The 23,671-nt window shown below is 38.2% G+C and overlaps 1 protein-coding gene across 1 annotated transcript in view; it reads right to left on the bottom strand.

The window, feature by feature from the left end:
* LRRC72 (leucine rich repeat containing 72) overlaps nucleotides 1-23,671 on the bottom strand; it is a 42,153-nt gene that overhangs the window by 832 nt on the left and 17,650 nt on the right. Inside the window, exons 4-8 of the mRNA XM_032305765.1 lie at nucleotides 17,873-17,954; nucleotides 16,621-16,731; nucleotides 8,886-8,975; nucleotides 7,799-7,951; nucleotides 313-340 (exon numbers count right to left, since the gene is read on the bottom strand). Coding sequence (XP_032161656.1) covers nucleotides 313-340; nucleotides 7,799-7,951; nucleotides 8,886-8,975; nucleotides 16,621-16,731; nucleotides 17,873-17,954 — 464 coding nt within the window. The remainder of the gene's footprint in view (nucleotides 1-312; nucleotides 341-7,798; nucleotides 7,952-8,885; nucleotides 8,976-16,620; nucleotides 16,732-17,872; nucleotides 17,955-23,671) is intronic.

Below are 23,671 nucleotides of genomic sequence, written 5' to 3' on the forward strand. Positions count from 1 at the left end.
CTTCTGTCACTGAACATATTTAGAGGAATATTAAACATTTGTAATTTGCTAATAAGTTTTAGGTTTTATTTTTTTATGCATTGAATCAGCTTTTCATTTTTTCTGGTTATAATAATATTAAAAACCTAAGTATGTCAAATATGAATAAATAGCTTGAGCTTATATATCTCAGAAAGACAGCATTTTTTCCCCATCTATTGAAGTTAGTCATTTTTTAACTCATTAAAATCTATTTTGGGAAATGAAGATAATTTAAAGTCAACACAATTATGAAATAATTTGATAATAAAAGTAAAGTTAAAAAGCACTTACTTGTCTACATTATTTGCAAAAGCAAAATCTAAAAAAAAAACACATTTCTGAATTAGTATTTTTCAAATGTTTACTCAGCATTTAAAAACAGTGGAACTTTTCCTATAAGAAAAAGTCTAGAACCCAACTCTCTGATTTTTGAATGGTTATTTAGATGAATAGAATAGTTCAATCCTTCAAAAAATGCCTTGATACCTGAGCTCAAACTTAACTTTTCTCTTAGGTATAGTGCCTCTGGTTTGCCTTAGGTTTTGAGGCAAATTCTTTAATTCAATACAGATCTCAAAACTCTGAGAACAGAATGCTTAATCAATTAAGTTACCAGTGGAATCCAAGTGGGGATTTTTGTAATTAAGATACTGAGTCTCATGCAGAAACCAATCCTTTTTTTTTTTTTTTTCCAGATAGACACATGCATCTATAAATGGACTAACAGACTGAATGAGGAGAAATATTTCGGGCAGTTTAAACCATTTGGATTCTTGGCATTAACTTCAAAGAAATCAAATAAACAAATCCTAGATCACAAGAATCTCCATCTTTCCTAGCTTTGGGAGCTCAAAGACTAGTCCTCAAAGCCGGGATTTCTTATGGTATCTTCCAGAGGCTGTCATCGCTTTGTTCATTCCTCTCCAGAGGCCTCGGGCCTCTGGAACGTACCAGCACCTGTTGGGCCACCAAAGCCCACAATGTGAGTCCTGCCAATCTGCAAGCAGCAGCTCTGCCTTACGAGATGAGTTCATGGCATCCTGCTCTTCACAAATGGGTAACCCAGGGCTCCCATTCCCTTTCTGATCTCCCCAGACTCTTTTCTTACATTTTAAAAGATTATTTATTTATTTATTTATTTATTTTTAAGGAATCTCTACTCCATTGTGGGGCTTGAACTCACGTCCCCAAATTAAGAGTCCCATGCTCTTTCCACTGAGCCAAGCCTGGTGCCCCCTCCTACATTTTTTAAAAATTATTAAGTGCACCTTTTGCTTACAATGGATATAAACGGGAAAACAATAGAGAGCGAAACTTCTTGTGACCTTTCTCCTTCCTCTTCTCAGAGGTTATCACTGTTAGAGTTTTGTATGTATGTTTCCAGCCTCCTATGTGCATACACACATGTACTTACATACATGTATGTACCCTGCTCCAATTTTGTTAGTACTCTGCATTACACTACTCCATGATGCATGTTTTATACTCAGTATATCATAGAATAATTCTCAAGTACAACAGTGCATACTGTATGAATGTGCCATCACTTAATATTCTGTGAAGGACCATCCAGAGTATTTTCATTATTTTTTTCTACTACACAAAATGTTTCAATGAATAGCTTTACATATAAATCTTTGTTCCTATATGCAAATACTTCTGCAAAGAGCCTACAAATTTAATTGCTATGTTGAATGATTTGCACATTTTATATGTTGGTGGATGCTTCATATTGTCATATGATCTTCCAAGAAAGATGAATTCATTTACACTCTCATCATGAACATGTAAGTTGTACTTTTTCTCCCTTAATTATTCACTTTTATTAACCTTTTCAACTTCTAAGTATCTGCAGGATGAAAATAATATCTCGTTTTTTTATTTTGCATTTATTCACTCACTAGTAAGTCTGGTCATTAGATATCACATTTATTCCCTTCTCTAAATGCATTATCCATAGCTTTTGTCACTTTTTTAACTTGGAGTTTACCGATTGATTTATAGAAACACTGTAATATAACGGGAGTTAACTTTTGCCTATTGTATGTATTGTAACGATTTCTTCTAATATCTCTTAATTTTGTCCCTTCATCATAGAATGGTTTTCATTTATATGTAGTTTAAATCTGTCAACATTTCATTTTTGTGGCCACAGGTTTTATGTAAAGCTTTGATTGGCTGCCTTCTCAGAATTATAAAAGTTTTTTTCTTTTTTCAGTACTTTTCATTTACATTTAGATTCTTAATCTTTCTGGAATGTATTTTTCCCTGTGATGTCTCCCTAAGAAAGTGATTTTAGTTTCTTCCTTTTTTTTTTTTTCAAGTGGGCTCCATACCCAGCGTGGAGCCCAACACAGGGCTTGCACTCACGACCCTGAGATCAAGATGTGAGCTGAGATCAAGGGTTGGAATGCTAATGGACTGAGCCACCCTGGCACCCAGTTTTAGTTTATTTCTTTGGCCCAGGGTCCTCCGTAGCATGCGTCAGGGCCAGTGACCCCATCATTATTTTCTATGCAAATGGTGCCTGCCTGGCTTCCATGGCGCACTCTGCTGCCTGCTGATTTTTGCCTTCACAGATTCTTCTGACCCTGCACGTTTCTCAATTCCCAACCAATCTCCAGATCTCACACTGGCCTCTGCTACCTCTCTGAGGCTTCGTGGACAAAGAGCGCTTGGCATTTGCTTTCCAGGGTTTGCCCGGTGTCACTGCTACCCAGAATCAGGGATGTCTTTAAAGCCTGGCTTCCTGAACCTTCAGTCCCCCAGCTCAAAACTTTTAATTTTGAAAAATTTTTAATTTTTCCACCTGGGTGGCAGAATCAGTTAAGCATCTAACTCTTGGTTTTGGCTCAGGTCGTGATCTCAGGGTCGTGAGATTGAGCCCTGCACGAGACTGTGCTCTGCACAAAGTCGGCTTGAGATATTCTCTCCTCCTCTGCCCCTCCCACTCCTGCTCTCTCTCTCTCTCTCTCTTTCAAATATGTAAATAAATCTTTTTTTTTTTTAAGATTTTATTTATTTGACAGACACAGATCACAAGTAGGCAGAGAAGCAGGCAGAGAAAGAGGAGGAAGCAGGGTCCCTGCTGAGCAGAGAGCCCGATGTGGAACTCGAACCCAGGACCCTGGGATCATGACCTGAGCTGAAGGCAGAGGCTTTATCCCACTGAGCCACCCAGGTGCCCCTATGTAAATAAATCTTTAGGAAAAAACTTCTAGTTTTCACGTTTCTCTGGATTCTGTCTTCTTGCCTTGTATCTGGATTCACCTACTGTGGTGAACTACCATTTTTTAAACAGTCTACCTGATTTTCTTTTTGGTTGTCTTCTTACTCTTCCTAGCACATGCTTTAGCTGCTAGGCCCAGGCTCAGGGACGTCATCCCCCAGCCTTGTCTCAGCACCTGGAGTTCTGTCTTATTTAGGGGAAAAGAGAAAATATCACAGAAACCCAGCAGCTTCACTTGGACTGCTAGAAGACATTTAAAAATTTTTTTGATATTTTCATTTCATTTCTTTTTTTTAAAGATTTCTTTTTTTTTTTTTTTTTTAATTTGAGAGAAACAAGGAGAGTGAGCATGAGAGAGAAATAGAAAGCCATCGGGAGGAAAGACAGAGGGAGAGGGTGAAGAAGGTTCTCCACTGAGCAGGGAGCCCAACGTGGGGCTCCATCCCAGGACCCAGAAATCATGACCTGAGCAAAGGCAGCTGCTTGACCGACTGAGCCATTCAGGTGCCCCTATTTTCATTTCTTTTAAATGCCTTAATGTCTTTTCCCATTTAGGTAGCTGGTGGGAAATCTGTAAATACCTGCTTCTTTAACGCCGTATAAAAAGCCCACAGCGTTTTAATTCTGAGGTTGTTGATTATCGTGCAAGAAGCACGAAAGACATTAATGGAAACAGGTGCGTGTATTTTGCTCATATCTATTTGACACGTATGGATAGCTGGGATTTAAAGAAATTCCAAGTTGACCTTTACTCCTTGAGCTATTTGAACATAATTGGTTTCTCTCCCAATTTAAGATTAAAGATAATGAAATCAAAATGTGGTGTGAAAATTGCCTTATGAACAGTTTTAGGTGTGGTTTCCTTCCAGTAAAAGAATTCAGAATCCTAAATGTTCATGTCCCAGCAAGATGAGACTTACATCAAAGCAAATACAGAAACTATATAACTCTAAGACGTATTTTCAAAACCTATTACATAGTGGGTTTTATTAGTTTCTTTATACGTGGTCAGCTACTAAGATAAGCTAAAATAAGCCAAGCTAAAGTATTGGACTAAAAATACTATTTAGTTGCTATGCTATATTGGCATTCTGTAGGAAAGGAGTAGATTAGGGTCAGGCCAATTTTTTTTTTTTTAAAGATTTTATTTATTTATTTGAGAGAGAAACAGTGAGAGAGAGCATGAGCGAGGAGAAGGTCAGAGAGCGAAGCAGACTCCCCATAGAGCTGGGAGCCTGATGCGGGACTCGATCCCGGGACTCCGGGATCATGACCTGAGCCGAAGGCAGTCGTCCAACCAACTGAGCCACCCAGTCGTCCCGGGTCAGGCCAATTTTTAAGAGGACTACAGTCAACATAGCTATGAATTAATAAGAACAACTCTCAAGTGCAATAAAACACTCTCCTATTCTTTCTTCCTCTGATTTTGTTTTTAGAGGCTTAATATGGAAAAACAGTAAAGAGAATAAAATGCTAACAGTTTTTTCAAAAGCAATCTGATTGCACCAAAGAAAAGTACTAAACATCGTGATCATTGGTCCCCCTCACACCTGTAACTACTGTAGCCAGAAAAACATATAGGGTGGTCTTAACATTGCTTGTTACTGTGTAAGCTATTTTTAGGAGTGGAGATTTTCTATGTGGGGATGCAATTCCTAGCACAGCCTGGTTCACTCACACTAATCTGATAACGTTCAGTTTGCGCATATGAACATGAAGTGAAAGAAAACCAGGGTCGAGACTAACAGAGCAGCTCAGTTTATCACGCACTCAATATGTGGTAGATCAGGAGTTGCAATATTTCCATACTGAGTGTCGTCATAGCCAGAGGAAGATACAGTCCCTATTTTTAAGAATCAGAAAGCTGAAACAAATTTATGTCCGGGCTAATAAAACTTCTAACTACTAACACAGCTGGTGTTCAAACCTAGGTCGGATCTGATCCCAAAACTTGTGTTTTGTGCTCTCTCCTCTACACGGGTGGTTCTTTAACTGGTATGTGTCTCAGGATCACCTGAAAGGCTTGTTAAAACACAGCTTTTTGGGTCCTGGAGTTTCTAATTTAGTAGATCTCTTTGGGGGTAAGATTTTGCATTCATAATGAGTTCTTAAGTGATGCTACTGTTAACTGGTCTGGGGACCACATTTGCAAAACCAATGCGCTACACTAGTCCCTTTTGCATCCAGAACATGGCCTACAGACATTTTTTCCATTCTTCAGGACATGGAATCACTAAAGGAGCAAGTTCAATGACATCTCATGGAAATAATCATACAAATTGATGCATTCTAAAGGGTAATTGGCCTAGTTCCTAAAAAGTCATGGAAACAAATTTAGAAATTTATTTTAGGGGTGCCTGGGTGGCTCAGTGGGTTAAGCCGCTGCCTTCGGCTCAGGTCATGATTTCAGGGTCCTGAGATCAAGCCCCGCATCGGGCTCTCTGCTCAGCAGGGAACCTGCTTGCCCCTCTCTCTGCCTGCCTCTCTGCCTACTTGTGCTCTTTCTTTCTCTGTCAAATAAATTAAAAAAAAAAAAGAAATTTATTTTAAATTTTAAAAGAATAAAGGTCCATAACAACCAGATATAATTATGAACCTTGACTGATGTCTGGGTTGAAAAAGAAGCTACAGCAACCATCTTGAACCAACTGGGAAACTTTGAATATGTATTATTGTATGTTAAATAATATCTGTACACAAAGTATTTTTTTTAGGTATGATGGTGGCATTGTGGGCATATAGGACAGTGTCCTTATTTTTAAACTTATAGGCTAAATTATTTAGGAGTGATGTCCATGATGTCAACAAGTAAAACATTTAAATTGTTCAGTGGTATTTTGATGTTTTCCAGTTTACATTGAGTTGGTGATTTCCAATCAGACGTAACTAGAAGCTTCTGAGGAAGTCCTTAAAGAAAAAAAAAAAGGCAAAGCCTCATCTATGAAGGGTGAAAAGGGCAGAATACTAATAATCATATCATACATGAGCATATGTAGGTATTTAATATTCCTTCAAGGTTTCCTCTATTAGAAAATTTCTCACATTAAAAAGTTGAGGGGAGGGGCGCCTGGGTGGCTCAGTGGATTAAGCCGCTGCCTTCGGCTCAGGTCATGATCTCGGGGTCCTGGGATCGAGTCCCGCATCGGGCTCTCTGCTCAGCAGGGAGCCTGCTTCCTTCTCTCTCTCTTTGCCTGCCTCTCAGTGTACTTGTAATTTCTCTCTGTCAAATAAATAAAATAAAATCTTAACAAAAAAAAATTAAAAAAAAAAGTTGAGGGGAAAGTCTTGATTTTGCCTTTTTTTTTTCATCTCTTGCTCATTTTCGATTAGCTTAGCCAGTTGTAGAATTTTTGGTTGACAATTACTTTTCCTTAGCATTTTAAAAGTCTTGGATCACTGTATTCTGACTTCATAATTGCAGTTGGGGATTTTGTTGTGAATCTATAAATTATTATTTTATAGGTAATGTCCTTTTTCATTCTATTTTTAGATCATTTTGCCTTCAGTGTGGCTTTTTGCCATCGCTGTATGTTATTTATGTCTTCGAATATCTAAGGACTCATAGCTTATCAAATTTGGAAAATCTTCGTCATTATCAGTTCAAACATTGCCCTCTGCCCAATTTCTCTATTTTTTCCTTGCAGGAAAAATAAGCTGATACTGGACCTTCTGTTTCTAATGTCTTCTTGTCCCAAAGCTAATTAGTATTTTCTACTTCTTCTTCTTTCTCTATGCTGCATTCTGGGCAATTTCTTCAAAATTATTTCCCAATTTAATATTTTTTCCTTCATTTCTATAAAATATTTTTTAGTGTTTTTTTTTTTTTTAAATCTATGTTTGTCTCTTAGGCAGAGTGTCATGAAGAAAATGTTTCTGTCTTTGCATCTTTTTTTTTTTTTCTATCTCCTGTGATGCCTGGTGATGTAACAGCCACCTTGTAACCAAAAAGCACACTAAGAGTAGATATGGATATATTCTTGAACACCAATGATATCATTGAACTTTGTGCTAACACAGCACACCCTACCTTTGTACTCTTTGCTGTGTGAGAAAAACTCTACTTCCTTAAGTCATTGAAGTTGTATTTCTGTTACATATAAGAAATTAAATTCCAACAAATGAAACATCACTGAAGGTATATGGATCCAACCAAAACATTAACAGTGATTATTTCTGGGTGAAGGAATTGTAGATGATCTATCTTTCTTCTTAATGTTTTTTCCATATTATCAGCAACTTATAGTTTTAATTGGTGAAACTGCCCAGTGATAGTGGTAATAGTAACAACAGATCATTTACTGAGCCTTTAGAAACTGAAGTAAGAACTTCAAGAAAATATGTCATTGTTATCATTATTACTTCACTTAATTTAATATATACAAATGAAGATAAAATTGCATATTGCTTTAATTAGACTAATAAAATTGGAAAATATTCATTTCACTATGTAGATATTTCACTTATTATAAATTGCAGTTGTTACTATTACAATCCAGTTAGCCGAAGTCTAAGCACTTTTAATTTCATTTTTCTTCTTTTTCAAAATACCTGGAGGTACTCTCTGGGCTGGTTTTTGCTTAAGTGGTGCTCTAGGATTCCACGAGGCATCTACTCTTCTTCCGAATGCTATTGATTGAATGACATGAGTCCTTTTATGGTTAAAAACGGTAATCATTGATCTTCTCTCATCTTTTGTAACTTCTGACAAATGCAAATAGTAATGTTATTGCATAGCATTATAGAGATGCAGAGGCATTCAGAATACAATTGAAGAGTTTCAATAATGTGTTTATCTGAACTATGTTATATGTGAACACACTGTCAAAACCGTGAAGGGCAGTCACAGTGATTTCCATAATCTTACAAATGCTCGGTATATGCCACTCATGTTGCAAGGCACAGATCCCCTGATGCATCCCAAACACTTTCTAACACATCACCGTGGATGGCTGCAATCACAGCTATGATACAGTCCTTCCTTTCCTCAGGGCTGTGAGGAATAACAGGAATAAATGTAGGTTTTAGATATCCTCGTTGGGGAGTTAGTAATTAATTATTAAGAATTTTCAAACCTATAGAGATAGAAAGGTAGGTAGAGGGATGGGGAACACACTTGGACGTGAGAGGCTCCCGTGAGATGTAAAGTAAATGCAGTGAGGCTGCTTATCTTTGTGGCTCAGATAAATCAGACATGCTAGTTTGTCTACAATGTTTAAGATGTATTCATAGAGAAGTTATCATTGAATATACAAGTTTTAATATATATGTTTACAGAATTGCAAAGAATATAATTTTTAGAACTTAAATGAGCCTTAAGAGATTTTGTCCAATTCTTTCATTTGTGAAATAAAACACTAAAATACCAGGAATAGATGATTTGGCATTCAATACATTCATGTCCAAATCAGGATGAGGAGACCTATTCTCACACTCAGTTAGGTGGCCTTTTCCATACAGTGATCAAGAGAAATGAATTCCTAAACTAGGGCAAATTTCACAGAGCAAAGATTTCAAAAATAAGTCATTGAAAAACCTTCACTTACAAAGAGAACTATTTTCAAAGACTTTCAGCATTTTTAAACTAGTGAACTATAAGACTGCCTTTCAAATATTTCTCTGTAAGAGGTATCCTTACCTTTTCGGTCAAGATATTGTACTTCCGGAAGGTGGTAGATTACATATAAACGGTACAGGTTATATTGGCACAAAGGGTTTTGGTAGAGAGCTGCAAAGAAAGAATCCAAATTAAGATGTCAGATTTCAAAACTGGTTTCATTTATCACTGGATAAAATTTAGGAAATTGCAGAATTAATATGAAACGTAAGAACATGTAAAATTCTGCTTCATAGACCAAACCATTGGCCTCCCTAATCTCACTTATTCAGAGCAGCACTTATTTCTCATTTGTGAAATTCATTCATTCAACAAATATTTCTTGAGTGCTTACTGTATATACTAAGAACCGTGCAAGGTGCTGGAGACATAGTGTTGACCCAATTCTACCACGAATGAGGAAAATTTTAGCCATCAGTTAATTAGTAAAGGAAGAACAAGAGATCAGCTCTGTGGGGTCTTGATGCTGTTCTCTGTGACAGGATTTATTCACTTGGTTCTCTTCTTCCAGTCTCAGAGGTCACACGGGTGCCGCCTGGAGATGGGTAGAAGTGCCGTACATGGCACGGACCAAATAAAGTTTTCCTTCTCCACTTAAAACCACTGCACATATTTCTGAGTACCTAAGCACCTGTAGCAGCTTCACATCTCCGCAGGAACAGACCAGAGCTGGTGCTGATCTTGGATGGTGTCTCCCTCTGGCCAGATGCACGTGCCTCTGACTTCCTTAGCTCGGGTGCTGGGATCCCTCATGAATCAGGCTGTGTCCCACAGGGGCTGGAGGTGGGAAGCAAGCGCAGGTGGAAGAGCTCCTGGCGTGGCTGACGTCACAGGCTCTACGCATCCACATGCAGGTACATTTTTTAAAATCTTCAACTAGAAGTCGTGAGAATTTTATTTTTAGGGAAAGAGTAGTATCGCTACTCTATTCTTCCCTGGATATATTAAACAGGGTTATTTTAATACAATGTGAAATAAAACTTTTATGATTTCCACGTGGGTATCTTTAGCTCTTGGAGTCTGCTTACATGCAATTAATTTGCAGACAGCCCTTCGGGGGGAAAAAAGCGTCTGGGGAGGAGAATCACCACTAGGTGGCAGTAGGAGAAAGAGTTCCAGCCGTCGTATAAACACATCACTCCCTCCCGAAATGGGGCTCATTTATTGCACATGTTAAATTTAGGAGTAGCGCTGTGGCATTTGACTGTAAAATAGAGAGAGGCTTGATAAAAGCACGAAAATATTAAGCATGAGAAGCCCAGGAAAGAGCAGTTGGCAACATGAAGAAGACGAGGGCGTGCTTAGAACACAATGATTTTGCTAAAAACTGAAAAAATTAACTCATCTAGATGTTCTCCCTGTAGGTTATAAAACATTTTGATATTTACTGTATAAACACAAACTTTTCTGGCTAATCAAATCATTACTTATGGCTCTTCCCTGTGGAAAACTTGAGCTTTAGAAGGACTTAGAGCAGGCAATGGAAGACACCTGGTAGCTCTTAAAGGAAAGCTCTTGGAATGAGGAAGGCAGACAAGAAACTGGAGAGCTGGGGCGCCTGGGTGGCTCAGTGGGTTAAGCTGCTGCCTTTGGCTCAGGTCATGATCTCAGGGTCCTGGGATTGAGTCCCACATTGGGCTCTCTGCTCAGCAGGGGGCCTGCTTCCCTTCCTCTCTCTCTGCCTACTTGTGATCTCTGTCAAATAAGTAAATAAAATCTTTAAAAAAGAAAGAAAGAAACTAGAGAGCCAGGAGCACCCAGGAATTTAAAAAGACAGGAGATGTGTGTGCAGTGAGGGAAAGAGAGGAAAAATGAAATGGAAGATTTGCAGGATTTCTCGAGTGACAGAAAGGGTTTACATTTTAAGCTTAAAAGGGAGGGAATTTAAAATGGTAACCAATAATTACAAGTACTGGACAGGGAGTAGAACGGATGTATATTAAACCAATAATAAGGACAGGTTCTTAAAAGATCCACAGGGATCACGCATTGTAGCTTGAAAGAGAACAGAAACGTCCTTCAGTGATGGAAAAGCAAAACACAATCGTTGCTAACGAGAGTTCAGGAGGAAGAGAAAGTCCCATCACAAATGCTTTAGTGCAGAAGTCGGCTCTGCGGTTGCTGCGTTGGAGAATCCCATCTGACAACTCAGGACCCTGTGGTCCATTCTGGCAGCGGGGAGTGGAATCTGCCGCTGCCTATGATGTTCACAGAACGGGAACCAGTGACGTTTACTCTTTGCATCCCCTTCAGACTCTTTTCCCTCTGGGAACATTCCTATTTCATGTCTTCTCTTGGCTTCTTCCAGTCTTTAGTTAAGTCACTTCTTTACGTAAATTGAAAAACCTTCTAGCTTCAGCAAAACAGAACATCAGATTTAGACTTACTGCCGTTACAGGACTTATGAATAACACGTCCCAGTACTGAAAACTTGACGGCTCACCGTTTATTGCATCCTAATGTAAAATCTAAGGGACCGCAGGTCAGAACAATGGGCTGGTAGCCCTGCCTCTGCTTAAATTAGCTTAAAAAAAAAATAGAAATGAATAATTTAAGAGACATTTCATCTTTATGATTTTCCCTTTTTTCTTTGCTCTTAAGTTTTAGAAAGAGGCAATCTTATTTTCAACTCTTTTTTTTCCCCCTCTTCCAGACTATTAAACATTTAACATTTTGGATTTATGAGTTTTGGATTGCTGCTATAAAATTATCATAAATTAAGTTTCTGAGATATGAAATCAGTTTCCTGTGTCTGAAAGTTCTGAAGGCCTCCCTTGATGTATGGGTACATTCCTTTAGAAACTATGAAGCAAAATTGCTTACACTTTCACTTTCAATAGGTTAATACTATTTAATCCACTTTCCCCCTAGGCTACTTATGGAGTACACCTCCGTGGCGCCAGCACTGTCTTGCTTATCTTAATTTTGGATTCTGAGTCTAAGCAATTTACATCTATCCAATAATATATCAAAATGCCTTTACTACCTTACTGTACAAGCTTGAATTACATTAGTCCCATGTATGAAGCTACTTATTACTGAAACAGAGGAGAAAAAATTATCCAAATAGTTGGCTTCAGTCAATTTTTTAAAACTTTAGAAGCTAAATTAAGAAGCATCATTTAAATGAACATTAGTTTTAAGACCACCATTGAAAGAAAGTTGAGTTGATTGGTAATGTACCAAAACATCCACTTTTTAAAAAAGATTTATTTCTTTACTAGAATGAGAGAGAGAGAGAGAGAAACAGTGCATGCATGGGGAGGAACAGAGGGAGAGAGAAGAAGAGAAGCAGACTCTGCTAAGCATGGAGCCGGACATGGGATTTGATCCCGTGACCCTAAGATCATGAACTGAGCCAAAATCAAGAGTTGGATGCCTAACTGACTGAGCCACCCAGGTGCTCCAAAATATCCCTTTTAATATATGGGGAAAATGATACAGAGAAGTTAAAAGTCATAATGTCCTATGTCTATGCAGACCAGCCTGTGGGAGTGAGTCTAGCTGTCAATGGTCAGACACTATGATTTTGAGGTTCTGGTTCAAGGTTGCTTAGTTAGGTCAGCCCCTCCATCATTACCACCATCTTGCTTTAACATCTATGGGCCACTGCACACCATGTGCTTGTACTGAATATGGAAATCATCCTCAATTTTTGAAAGGGGAGCTTGGACTAAAGCAGGGGATGAAGAGAGTTGCAAGAGTCAGAATGTGCTCTTCTTCACCACAAATAGCAAAGACTCACTTGGCTCTTTTTATTGGGTGATTGTTCTGTTTAGTCGTTTGGGAGGGGTGGTCCCACCTTGAAGGGCATTTCTGGTAGAGGCTCAGATGAAGAGACTGATGAGATCATAGTCACACCCTGATCTCAGTGTCCCTCTTCAGCCCGTGGCTATTTGCAGTCAGTGGTGGACTGGGGCCAAGTGAAGAAGGATAGAAAATGTTTTAGAGTAGAACCTGAAGAAAATGGAGACCCTCTCCTGAAAGGAGCATGCTGTCTCTAATGAAGAATCCTTAAATCACCACTAGGAAGCAAGTCCTAAAAATTAAGGAATGTAGGTGTCTAAGTGTAATTTCCAACAGTGGAGCTTAATGAAACAAGCAAAACTTGAGAGAAATGAGGGAAGTAAGATTTTAGGAACGGGAGAATGTTAGTATCTTGTGACTGATGCGGTGCTGTTCTCCCCATGTGCTAGGAAAGAGGCAGCGAGACGGAAGGTCAGGGAAAGTCATCAGCCAGGAAGGAGATCCTGACTGAGGAAGACTTTTGCAGAAAGGGAGGGAAGAGGAAAATGGAGCCGGAGAGGAAGGGTGTGGAAAGGTAGACCGCCTGGAGAGAAGAGGTGGGGCCCTCCTGACTCAGTCTGGAAGTCAGGAATTCGTTTCCAGGACCTCACACTCAGCAGCTGGGTTAGGCCTCCCTGAAGCTCCCAGCCCTGCTTCTCCTGGGCCATCTCCTGGCAAGCCTCCTCATAAACGCCAATGGAGGGGAAAATGCCAAAATGGATTAAAGGTTTCCCCTCCAGGCTGTTTTCTCACCCTCTGAAGACCTTGTAATTGGAGTGGAATAATAACCACACTTCAGCACTTTATACGGTTTTAGGGCTTGAAAAGGCAAAAATTTTAACATTGAAAGTGCATGGATCTCTCATTTTAATTCATGAACTGAATCTAATCTGTGATTGCAAATGAGGCTCCTAGAAACGGAATCTGGGCACATCACTGCCCCAATACAATTAGTAGTCCAGTACTTGGAAACTTTTTCCCCACATAATATCTTTAACCAAAATGGGTCAAGTGTTCACTGTATGCATTATTTGCTACCAAAACTTTTCTAAAAATGCTTTCTTTGAGAAATTGGACACAGCATTCGCTCCATTTCAAAAAATGACCTCACTACAAAGATTCTCAGTTGGAACCATTGTGGTTATGTAACTTGAATTATAATCACTATGGTTTTAAGTAGAGGTCACTTAAACTGTTGTGACAGGTAATGACAGGGACATTGTACTACCTGGTTGGCAGAACAGCCTTTCAAAGAACTGGAAAAGACCCTCCTGTCTCCCACCTCAGGGCTGACACAAGTCTGTGCTCACACACACATGCTGAACAAGGGGGGCATGGACTGGATTTCAGACACTCCTCACTCCTGGGCCAGGCACCTTCGTTCAGGGCATAATCCTGTTGACTATGATAGGATGACCTTGGCTGCTAACTTCCAAATCTTGTATTGTAAGATAAGTTTCCTTAAATTACTGAGTTCTTACATTTAGCAAATCATCCAATTAGTTTCATATCAAGCTCCCTCAGCTCTCTGAAAAATATTTAGGCGGAAAGTTATAAAACCATAAACCATGGGACTTTTGTGTCACCATGTATTAGAGTGTCACATGATAAATATTTACTTAATGGATGAATAAAAGATAAATACTTATTAAACAAGTGAATGAATAAATGCGAAACAAAGAAACAAGGCATGAGTTTAAGTTTTGACATTTCTTAGTAGTTTGGTTCAAGTTCGGACACTTGCATTCCCACCATTCAAGAGGAAGTCATTCTAATCACATTGTAGGATTTCTGTGAAGATTTAAACGAGACCATAATAAGAAAGCATTTTCTCAACAGGGAAGACATTCAAATATGTTGTTATAACAATTATTATTTCAGATGTCAGTTATATTGTTAAAAATCCATTTACTACTCAGCAGACTTTCAAGACTGTGAGCATCTTAATTCATCATCTAATTTACATAATCCACAGTAAAACCATTTTTGTTTCTGTCACTGCTTCAAAATAACACCAATGTCAAGAAATCCTCTTTAAAAACATGTCTTACGGAGTTAACTTGATATTTGAGGTGATCCTGAGAGCTAGCTAGTAGCCCATTTTATGGAAAAACGAAGATAAGTGAGAGTTCCAGATCTAGCAGAGTCAGTCTTTTCATCACAGAAGCGTTTGTTCAGTGCACAAGGGCCAGATGGTTCCAGTACACAGGGCAGTGCTGAATCTTTCACAGAACTTATCATGTTTCAAAAATAAGCATGGGATTATTTGCATGTTAAAAGGTGTCTAAGGTAGCAAAGCGGCCATGCTGCCAGCTCCAGGGGACACCATCCAGTGTGTAGTCAATAGAAATGCGCCCCATGGGGTGCCTGGGTGGCTCAGTACGTTAAGCCTCTGCCTTCAGCTCAGGTCATGATCTCAGGCTCCTGGGATCGAGCCCCACATCCGGCTCTCTAAAAAAAAAGAAATGTGCCCCTTGGACCTATGCTCTGAGAAGAACAAGATGGGAACTAACAGGAGATAATGAAAACCCGTTTAAATAGGGGGAAGCAGAGAAGAAAGGGTGGTGATAGGTTCATGGTTAACTAGTGAGTGGGTAAGGATGGTGAGGGAGTGTGGATGGTCTTGACCAAATGTACAGTTTCAGGCCTGAGTGGATGTGCTAAGGGGAGATGTGGGATGTGGGAATCAACTCAGATTATTGTATGTTTGTGAAGCTTCTTTTCAAAGGGAAAATCCACACAATTTTAGATTAACAAAAAAGAAGCATGGAATTCCCATGAACTTGGTATAGTTTTAATATTTGGGTTTAAACAATGTACATATAACCACATGAGTCATTTCTCCTCAATACAGTAGATGTTATTACTGATTAGCACTGAAAGCATATGAAAACTATAATTACTCTGTGTATTGATCTGATCAGAACCTTCACTATCAACACCAGTTTGCACATATTCAAAACATTGTTTCAGGCAATTCTGAGAAGTGAATAGAAAATGAATAGGAAAAAAAAAAAAACATCTATTTCATGACATTATATAAACAAGTCTCCTAACTCTCAAGTTTGGGAACCCACTCATCAGTCTGAGTGTCTTTTCCCTTGGTACACCCAGAAAATTTAATCCGCTGTTGCAATCCTGTGCGGGTTATTTACCCTTCAAGATTATGAGCTTATTGAGCAAGAACTGTGTATTATTTATTTTTCCAACCCATTTCACAGTTTCTTCCATGGCGTAGGTTACCTCCTTGCTGGGTATGAATGAATGAAATTTGCTGTTCACCTACTGGAAAGCTTAAAAAAAAAGAACTTAACTTTTATCTTTTGGTATTTTTTAGTTTTATTAATATAATTAGTTTTATTAATATAATATATAAAAATAATAAATTTAGTTTTATTAATATAATTCATATACCACATGATTCGCCCATTGTAAGTATAAATTAATGTTTTTTAGTATATTCGAAGAGTTGGCCAACCATCACCACAGTCAATTGTAAAACATTTTCATCACTCCTAGAAGAACCCCACATCTCCTTATTCTTTAACTAGGCTCCCTGGTCCCCTCTGTCCCCCAGTCCTGGACAAACAAGAATCTATTTAAAAATAGCTATCACTCAGTGTGGTTATCTCCCTAGGTGTGTCTATTCGGGACACGTCATGTAAACGGAATCATACAACGCGTGCTAAAACTTAGTTCCGAGATAAAACCAAATACACAGATTTAAACAGGTAAACCTTTTGTCGCTTTTGTCACTTCCCTTTGTCATGCCATGTCATGTCTCAAAAAATGTTTTCCATCTGTTTTTCTTACAAGAACGTGTTTTAAAAGAGAGTAAGATTAAATCTTATTTTCAAGAATATTTAAGGATTTCGTTATAAGCATTGATCAATTTTAAACTTAAAAAATACCCCCTGTCCTGTGTTGTTACTCTTTTAACTTATGGCCATAGAAGCAAACAAACAAATACTTAGGATCTTCAGATTTGGCATCCCCTTTAATTCCTTCACTGCGGCGTCAATGTTTGTAAGCTCATTGTGGTGGAGCAGGAGCAAGTACAATGAAGGCAGAGAGTGCAGGCCTGAAAGACATTTTTTTTTAACAAGATTTTAAACGTTCTCAATGCTAATTAAACATGCCAGCTAAACAAAAGCAAAAAACACATTTCAGCTGGTACAAGGAGTCATTATTAATAATAATGTGATTTATCATTAAATATGCAACAAAGCACAAGAATTCAAATAATTGAGTGTGATGTGGACATGTAGAACCAACTTCCTTCCACTGTTATTGTTTTCTGGTTTTGTTTTGTTTTGTTTTGTTTTCCTGTAGTAATCATTTTGTTTGTTTGATTTCGGAGGGGTTATTTTCTTTCCTCTTCTTCTTTTTGTTGTGTTTTGTTTTGTCAGTGTTACTTAGATTCATAATGCCAATCAAGGGGGAAAAAATCACTCATTTAGTTCAGTACCTTCCCCGTGCTCAGCTAAATATTTTCTTTACACAACAGGAAGCCACATATTCATATTATTTGTGTTGATTCTAAATTTCACATATTCCCACATTTTTAACAGAAATGGAAGTGGGCTGTGTCTTTACCATAGCCACATCACAGCTGACTTGGCAAAGTTTCTTTCTCCGTGGTACATGGAATCATGGTGGATCTTAAAATTTATGACATTTTGACTCTATGATACATGAAATTTAAAAAGATTGTTTGGGGCTGTGCCTCTTTGTATTTCGTGATCCTAGTACATCGTGTTCTTTTATACCTGACTTGAAATCATCAACTTAGAGATAGTTACGCATGTAAAATTAACTCAGAGCGAAAAGAGGAGTTTGGCTGCTAAAAATCATAGCCACTGAAAACAGTGAGGCTATTTGTGAAGTTTTTATATTGATTAATGCTCCCAAACATTGTTAAAATTTGCTTCCCTAATACCCACTTTGTGTTCAGCTATGCAGGAGCATGGCACAATTTCTATTTAAAACAAGATTCTTTCACATTTTGAATAAGGCACAGGACAATATTACATTAAGACTGTAATCTGAAGCACATTTTTCAAAATGAAATGTATACAAGAACATTTTAAAAAATGAATTTCATCCCATATTTTCACCAGAAATGTTCTAATAGATATTTGCATGCCATTAGCAGTATGATAGTTATTAGTTCTTACTCAAGTGAAAATCTATTCAGTCAGCAGAAAACATTGAAGACATACCTTCTATGTCAAATATGGCATTGTTGTTCAGATAGAGCTCTGACAGACAATAGTTTCTAGTTAGGAATGTTAATCCTTGGAGCTGAAAATGAGAGAGAATAATATACTTTCTATAGTAATTTATATATATGTATGTGTATTTATATCTATATATATAAATAAATGTGTATATATATTTATAAAATTAGAGTATGATCAGAGAAGTTTGATGTTTGCTATCATTATTTCTGACCATTTGGTCTGGGCTATGAGTTTCCATCTGGATTGTCTTTGAGGACATTGGGATGAAAAAGACTTTTTCAGCTAACTGAAGACAAAGCTCTCATCCTATCTCTCTCAAACTTCTTGCATAGTTTTCAATGCCTCTGTAATCTGACCTAGCCCCTTTGCTCTAACTCTGTTTCTCCCAGTTCTGCCGCCTGCAGTCTCACTGGATCTGTCCCCACGTACCCACTAACCTACCATCACACATTATTTAGTGACCAGTGGGTGCCCAGGGCTTTCTCCTCAACGCTGAGGCCATGTTTGCATCTGTGTATGAGTCACGCTTTCTCCTTTGCCTGCATAACTTTTCTCCCTGGTGCATTTCTGGTAGTTCTTAAGGATCGGCCCTTGTTCAACGGGACATACCAAACCATGGTGGAGAGGCACCTGCATGGCTCATCTGGTTGAGTGCCCAGCGGAGGCCGTGATTTCGTGACACCGAGCTTGGGGCTCACAATCAGAGGGGAGTTTGCTTGAGATTCTCCCTCTCCTTCTGCCCCTCCCATTTTCCAAACAGTATGGTGAAGTCACATCTTTTTTTTTTTTTTTTTTAAGGTTTGGTTTATTTATCTGAGAGGGAGAGGGAGAGGGAAAGGGAGCAAGCATGAGGGGGAGAGGGTCAAAAGGAAGCAGGGAAGCAGTCTCCTTGCTGAGCAGGGAGCCCCATGCAAGACTGGATCCCAGGACCCTGGGATCATGTCTTGAGCTGAAGGCAGACGCTTAACTGACTGAGCTACCCAGCCACCCCTCACATCTTACTTTTAAGATTAGATTAGAAATGTAGTTGTATGAACTGCAAATAGTCAAAAGCAGTCTTGGAAATTCCTCAAATGAGCCATTAAGTACTATATTCAGAAACAGGATATTCAACTCTAGACTGAGGGTCAGAAGCGACTGTTACTCTGCAAGGAGAACTGATTTTTAAAAAAAATATTGACTCTACAACCTCGATAAAATTTAACAATTTGTTTGAGTTATGAGGATGGTAGAGCCATAGAGGTGTGGCAGGTATCTTCTAAAAGCAGCAGGTTAGTTAAATATAAAGCTATCTTTCTACTTAATACAGGATCAGGGAGAATATTCCCATTGAATAGTTACTGACCAAGTGCTTAGTACTTTCTATACAGAAATATACGTCACTTTCTATGCGGAAGTATATGCTCATGATTAGACATTAATATTAGGTGTTTATTAAAGTTTATCATAGCAATGATTGTTATCATTAAATATAATTGTTTTGGCCTTTGATGGATTGATTCAGAGAGATGCCGATGCATTGGACTCAGTGAGGATTTATTGCAAATTTTAGCCCTGAGACATAGCTCAGAAAAGCTATTGTAGATTTGTATGCAACATTTCAAAACTGTTTTCTTTAATTAATTTTCTTTAATTTTATTGTTGCATCTGCAACACACATTATGAAGCTATGAAAGGCACGTGTGCTGCTCATCTCATCATTTCACAGATTCATCTGCATCCAATTAGGTCAGCACCCATGCAGGAGGGCCACCAGCAATTTCCCACAGCTTTTCCTAAGTCACGAGAGGGACTGTGTTCCTCCCAAGCAGGAGACCATGCAACGCACTGAGGGTGCGGGGGTCCCAATGGGCTTCCTATCCCTTCTCCTCTTCCATTCTTCCTTCCACTCACCATGATCTGATCGAACGATGGCCACACCTGACACAAGAATAGAAAACAAAACCCAGTGGAAGCCATGACTACTACTTCTCTTCTTTCTCAGTTGCCCGCCAGACCACACATCCACAGAACCTTTCTAATTACTCAAGACTTTCATTTCTTTTGCATGACTTATTAACCCAAGAAGAATACTAATAAACTTAATAGTTTCATCTCCATTATAGAATCATGGTTTTCCCAAGAGCCTTAATATCCTTTGGGCCATGATTACTGGGATTTTAAGACTGCACTGTTGTTGGGGTAAGATGGGTAGGGGAATGGAGTGGAAAGAGATAAAGCCAGTTCAAGAGGACCCTGCAAGCAATTACAAGATTTTGTGCAGAGGACTGTGACTGTCCAATTTTGTTTTAGAAAGAAAATGGCAGGAAAGAACACAGTTTAGAAGGGAGAGTAAGCATAATGGCAGGAGTTGAATGAGAAGGGCGTTACGCTAATTCAGAAGACTATGTGGTGGTCCAGAGTAGAGTAATGGCAGTGGGAGGAGAAAGGTACCGGGAACTGAGAGAGAGTTCCAAGGTAGGAATCGCAGGACTTAATAGACACTGCAATGTAGCAAGTTGTTGAAGTCAAGATCTAGGAGCGAAACTGCAAGACACGCTGATTGCCCTGACACTTAAGCCATCGTTAAAGTAAATGACATATATGTAATATGTATAGTATTATAACTATCCACTTAGAAAAATCTACACTATTAATCTGAAGGATCACCATAGGTTTTATGTGGAATGTGACATTTCACAAATCATTTATTTTGGTTCAGGGCTCGGCACATAGCTAGTGCTCAATAAACGAGCTATTATTACTTAACCATTATATTTTATACATAAAGAGAGAGAGCTGAGAGTACTTCCATTTAAAGTAAAGCACTTACATGTAGTCCCCAGGGTAGTAGTGGAGGAAAAATTATGCCAGCATGAATTTAAAATTAAAGAGGCATTCTTTTAGAACAGGGCTTCTCAACCTCTGTAACTATGGACATGTAGGGCCAGGTTATTCTTTGCTGGGGTTGGGAGTTCTATCCTGTGCATTGTAGTATGTTTAAGAACAAATCTAGCCTCTACCCACTAGATGCCAGTAGGACACACACACTCCACTTGGGACAATCAAAAAGTGTCTCCAGAGGGACACCTGGGTGGCTCAGTTGGTTAAGCAGCTGCCTTCGGCTCAGGTCATGATCCCAGCGTCCTGGGATCGAGTCCCACATTGGGCTCCTTGCTCTGCAGGGAGCCTGCTTCTCCTTCTGCCTCTGCCTTCCACTCTGTCTGCCTGTGCTCGCTCTCACTCTATTTCTCTCTGACAAATAAATAAATAAAATCTTTAAAAAAAAAAAAAAGTGTCTCCAGAGATTGCCAAATGTCTGCTGTAAGGGAAAGATGGTGTGTGTGTGTGAGTGTGTGTGTGTGTGTGTGTGTGTGTACAAAGTCACTTCTTGTTGGGAACAGCTGATTTAGAGTCAAGGGAAGAGGGAGTGTCATATTGATAAAATGCTAGCTATCATTGGCCCCTGTGCTGGATGGTTTCACAGGCATTATCTAATGTGATGCTTATAGTAGCCCTGTGTTATTTGTTTTATTCCTTATTTACCTAGGAGTAAACTGGGCTCAGTGAAGTTAAACAACTTTCTCAAGGTAACAGAGCAAGGATAAATCCAAGTCTGTCTGATTCTCAAATCAAAACCTGGCATATAGTACATCATAATTGGGTTCATTAAAATAGTTGAATCTCTATATAAAGTAGCCAGAAGACATGAATTTGAACATACTTTGAAGTAATGGAAAATATTGTTAGCTTGAGCAATGGAAAATACTTCTTAAATTATTTTTCTACTATTTCAGCAATGTTTTTCACCAAAAATCATGTTTAAAATACATCCAGAAATATTTGGCATAAATGGAAAAAAACAGAAAAACTAATCTCACAAAATATATGTCCACCAAAGTACTACACACATACTAAACCAACTAAAATTCCATCATGTATGTTGTAATGCTACATGAAAAAAAAGTATCAATTCAAAAAATTCTTTAAAAGTATTTAAAATAGCACCTTAAAAACTATTTAGTTTTTCAAATGCTCTAAGCTAACTTATTAAGTATTAAATGTGTATTAGGTATTAAATGAATATTAAATGAATAAATAAATATATATGTACCAGAATATTACTGAAGGAACCAACTAGAATTGCATATATTGGCATATGGAGCATTTTCCAATACTCAATCTAAAATTTTCCATTGTTGGGAGCCTGGGTGGCTCAGTGGGTTAAAGCCTCTGCCTTTGGCTCAGGTCATGATCTCAGGGTCCTGGGATCGAGCCCCGCATCAGGCTCTCTGCTCAGCAGGGAGCCTACTTTCCCTTCTCTCTCTGCCTGCCTCTCTGCCTACTTGTGATCTCTGTCTGTCAAATAAATAAATAAAAATCTTAAAAAAAATAAAAAATAAAAAAATAAAATTTTCCATTGTTCAAATTACTAATATTTTCTAATCAAAATATTTTCAAATTAATGTCTTCTCAATGGTATATGTATTTTATATATATATATATATGCTTATTTAATCTTCACAACAGGGGCACCTGGGTGGCTCAGTGGGTTAAAGACTCTGCTTTCAGCTCAGATCATGATCTCAGGGTCCTGGGATTGAGCCCCACATCGGGCTCTCTGCTCAGTGGGGAGCCTGCTTCCTCCTCTCTCTCTGCCTGCCTCTCTGCCTACTTGTCATCTCTCTCTTTCTGTAAAATAAAAAAAAAAAATCTTTAATCTTCACAACAGATTCATGAGGTATGAGTACTATTATTACCTTATTTTAAGGTAAAATCATTTTAAGTCCTAACTAGATATACAGCGTAGATATCTATGACTCTCACAACCAAGCAGTGAAGCCTTATTTAGGTTATTCATGTTGATTTCCTTTTTTTGAAAAGGTTTTAAATATTTGGCAAAATATAATTCTTTCAACGAAGTTGACATAAAGGATAGAATTAATGTTGCCCTGAGGCAACAGAAACATGTAAGAGCCCAAATTAAGTGGAATGCATGCTAGTTCATTTTATTCCTTAACAGTTTTTGTGCTCTGCTACGGGATTTGTGCAGCTCTAAATTGTTTTTTAGAACACAGTATGTTATGTATAAATGAATAAATAACTATGTATATACCTAGACCTTGTTGAAGGAACCAACTAAAATTCCATGTGTTATAAAGCTACTTGGAGAAAGATAGTAATTCAAAGAATTCTTTACAACTATTTAAAATAGCACATTAAAAATAATTCTTTCATATTTTAAATTGTGATTTGCTAATTTTGTACATCAGTATTCCTTTCTAAAATATACATATTTGTGCTATTTACCAAATTCTCAATATGTGCCAAATGCTTAGGAGGTGGGAAACAGTAACATTTTTAAAAAAATTTATTAACATATAATGTATTGTTTGTTTCGGGGTACAGGTCTATGATTCATCAGTCTTAGACTACACCCAGCACTCACCACAACACGTAATGTCCATTACGCAGTCACCCCATCCTCCCACCCCCCTCCCCTCCAGCAACCCTCAGTTTGTTTACTGAGATTAAGCATCTCTTGTGGTTTGTCTTCCTTTCTGGTTTCCTCTTGGGAAACAGTAACATATCTTAATGGCATAGAAGAATGAGTCCAGGATCTTTCTTAAAGTGATTTTGCTTATTTCAATCAGAGCATTCTCTGGTCAGTTAGTAGAGACTGTGTCATTATAAATAAGTATTTCAATGATTTTTTAGATGATGAAGGCTATAAACAATGACTTTGCCAGAAGAGGTATTTTTATTTGAATTTTATTTGTAAAATTTGTCACCTGTTTT

Source organism: Mustela erminea, chromosome 11 (assembly GCF_009829155.1).
Source record: "Mustela erminea isolate mMusErm1 chromosome 11, mMusErm1.Pri, whole genome shotgun sequence".
NCBI classification, from domain to species: domain Eukaryota; kingdom Metazoa; phylum Chordata; class Mammalia; order Carnivora; family Mustelidae; genus Mustela; species Mustela erminea.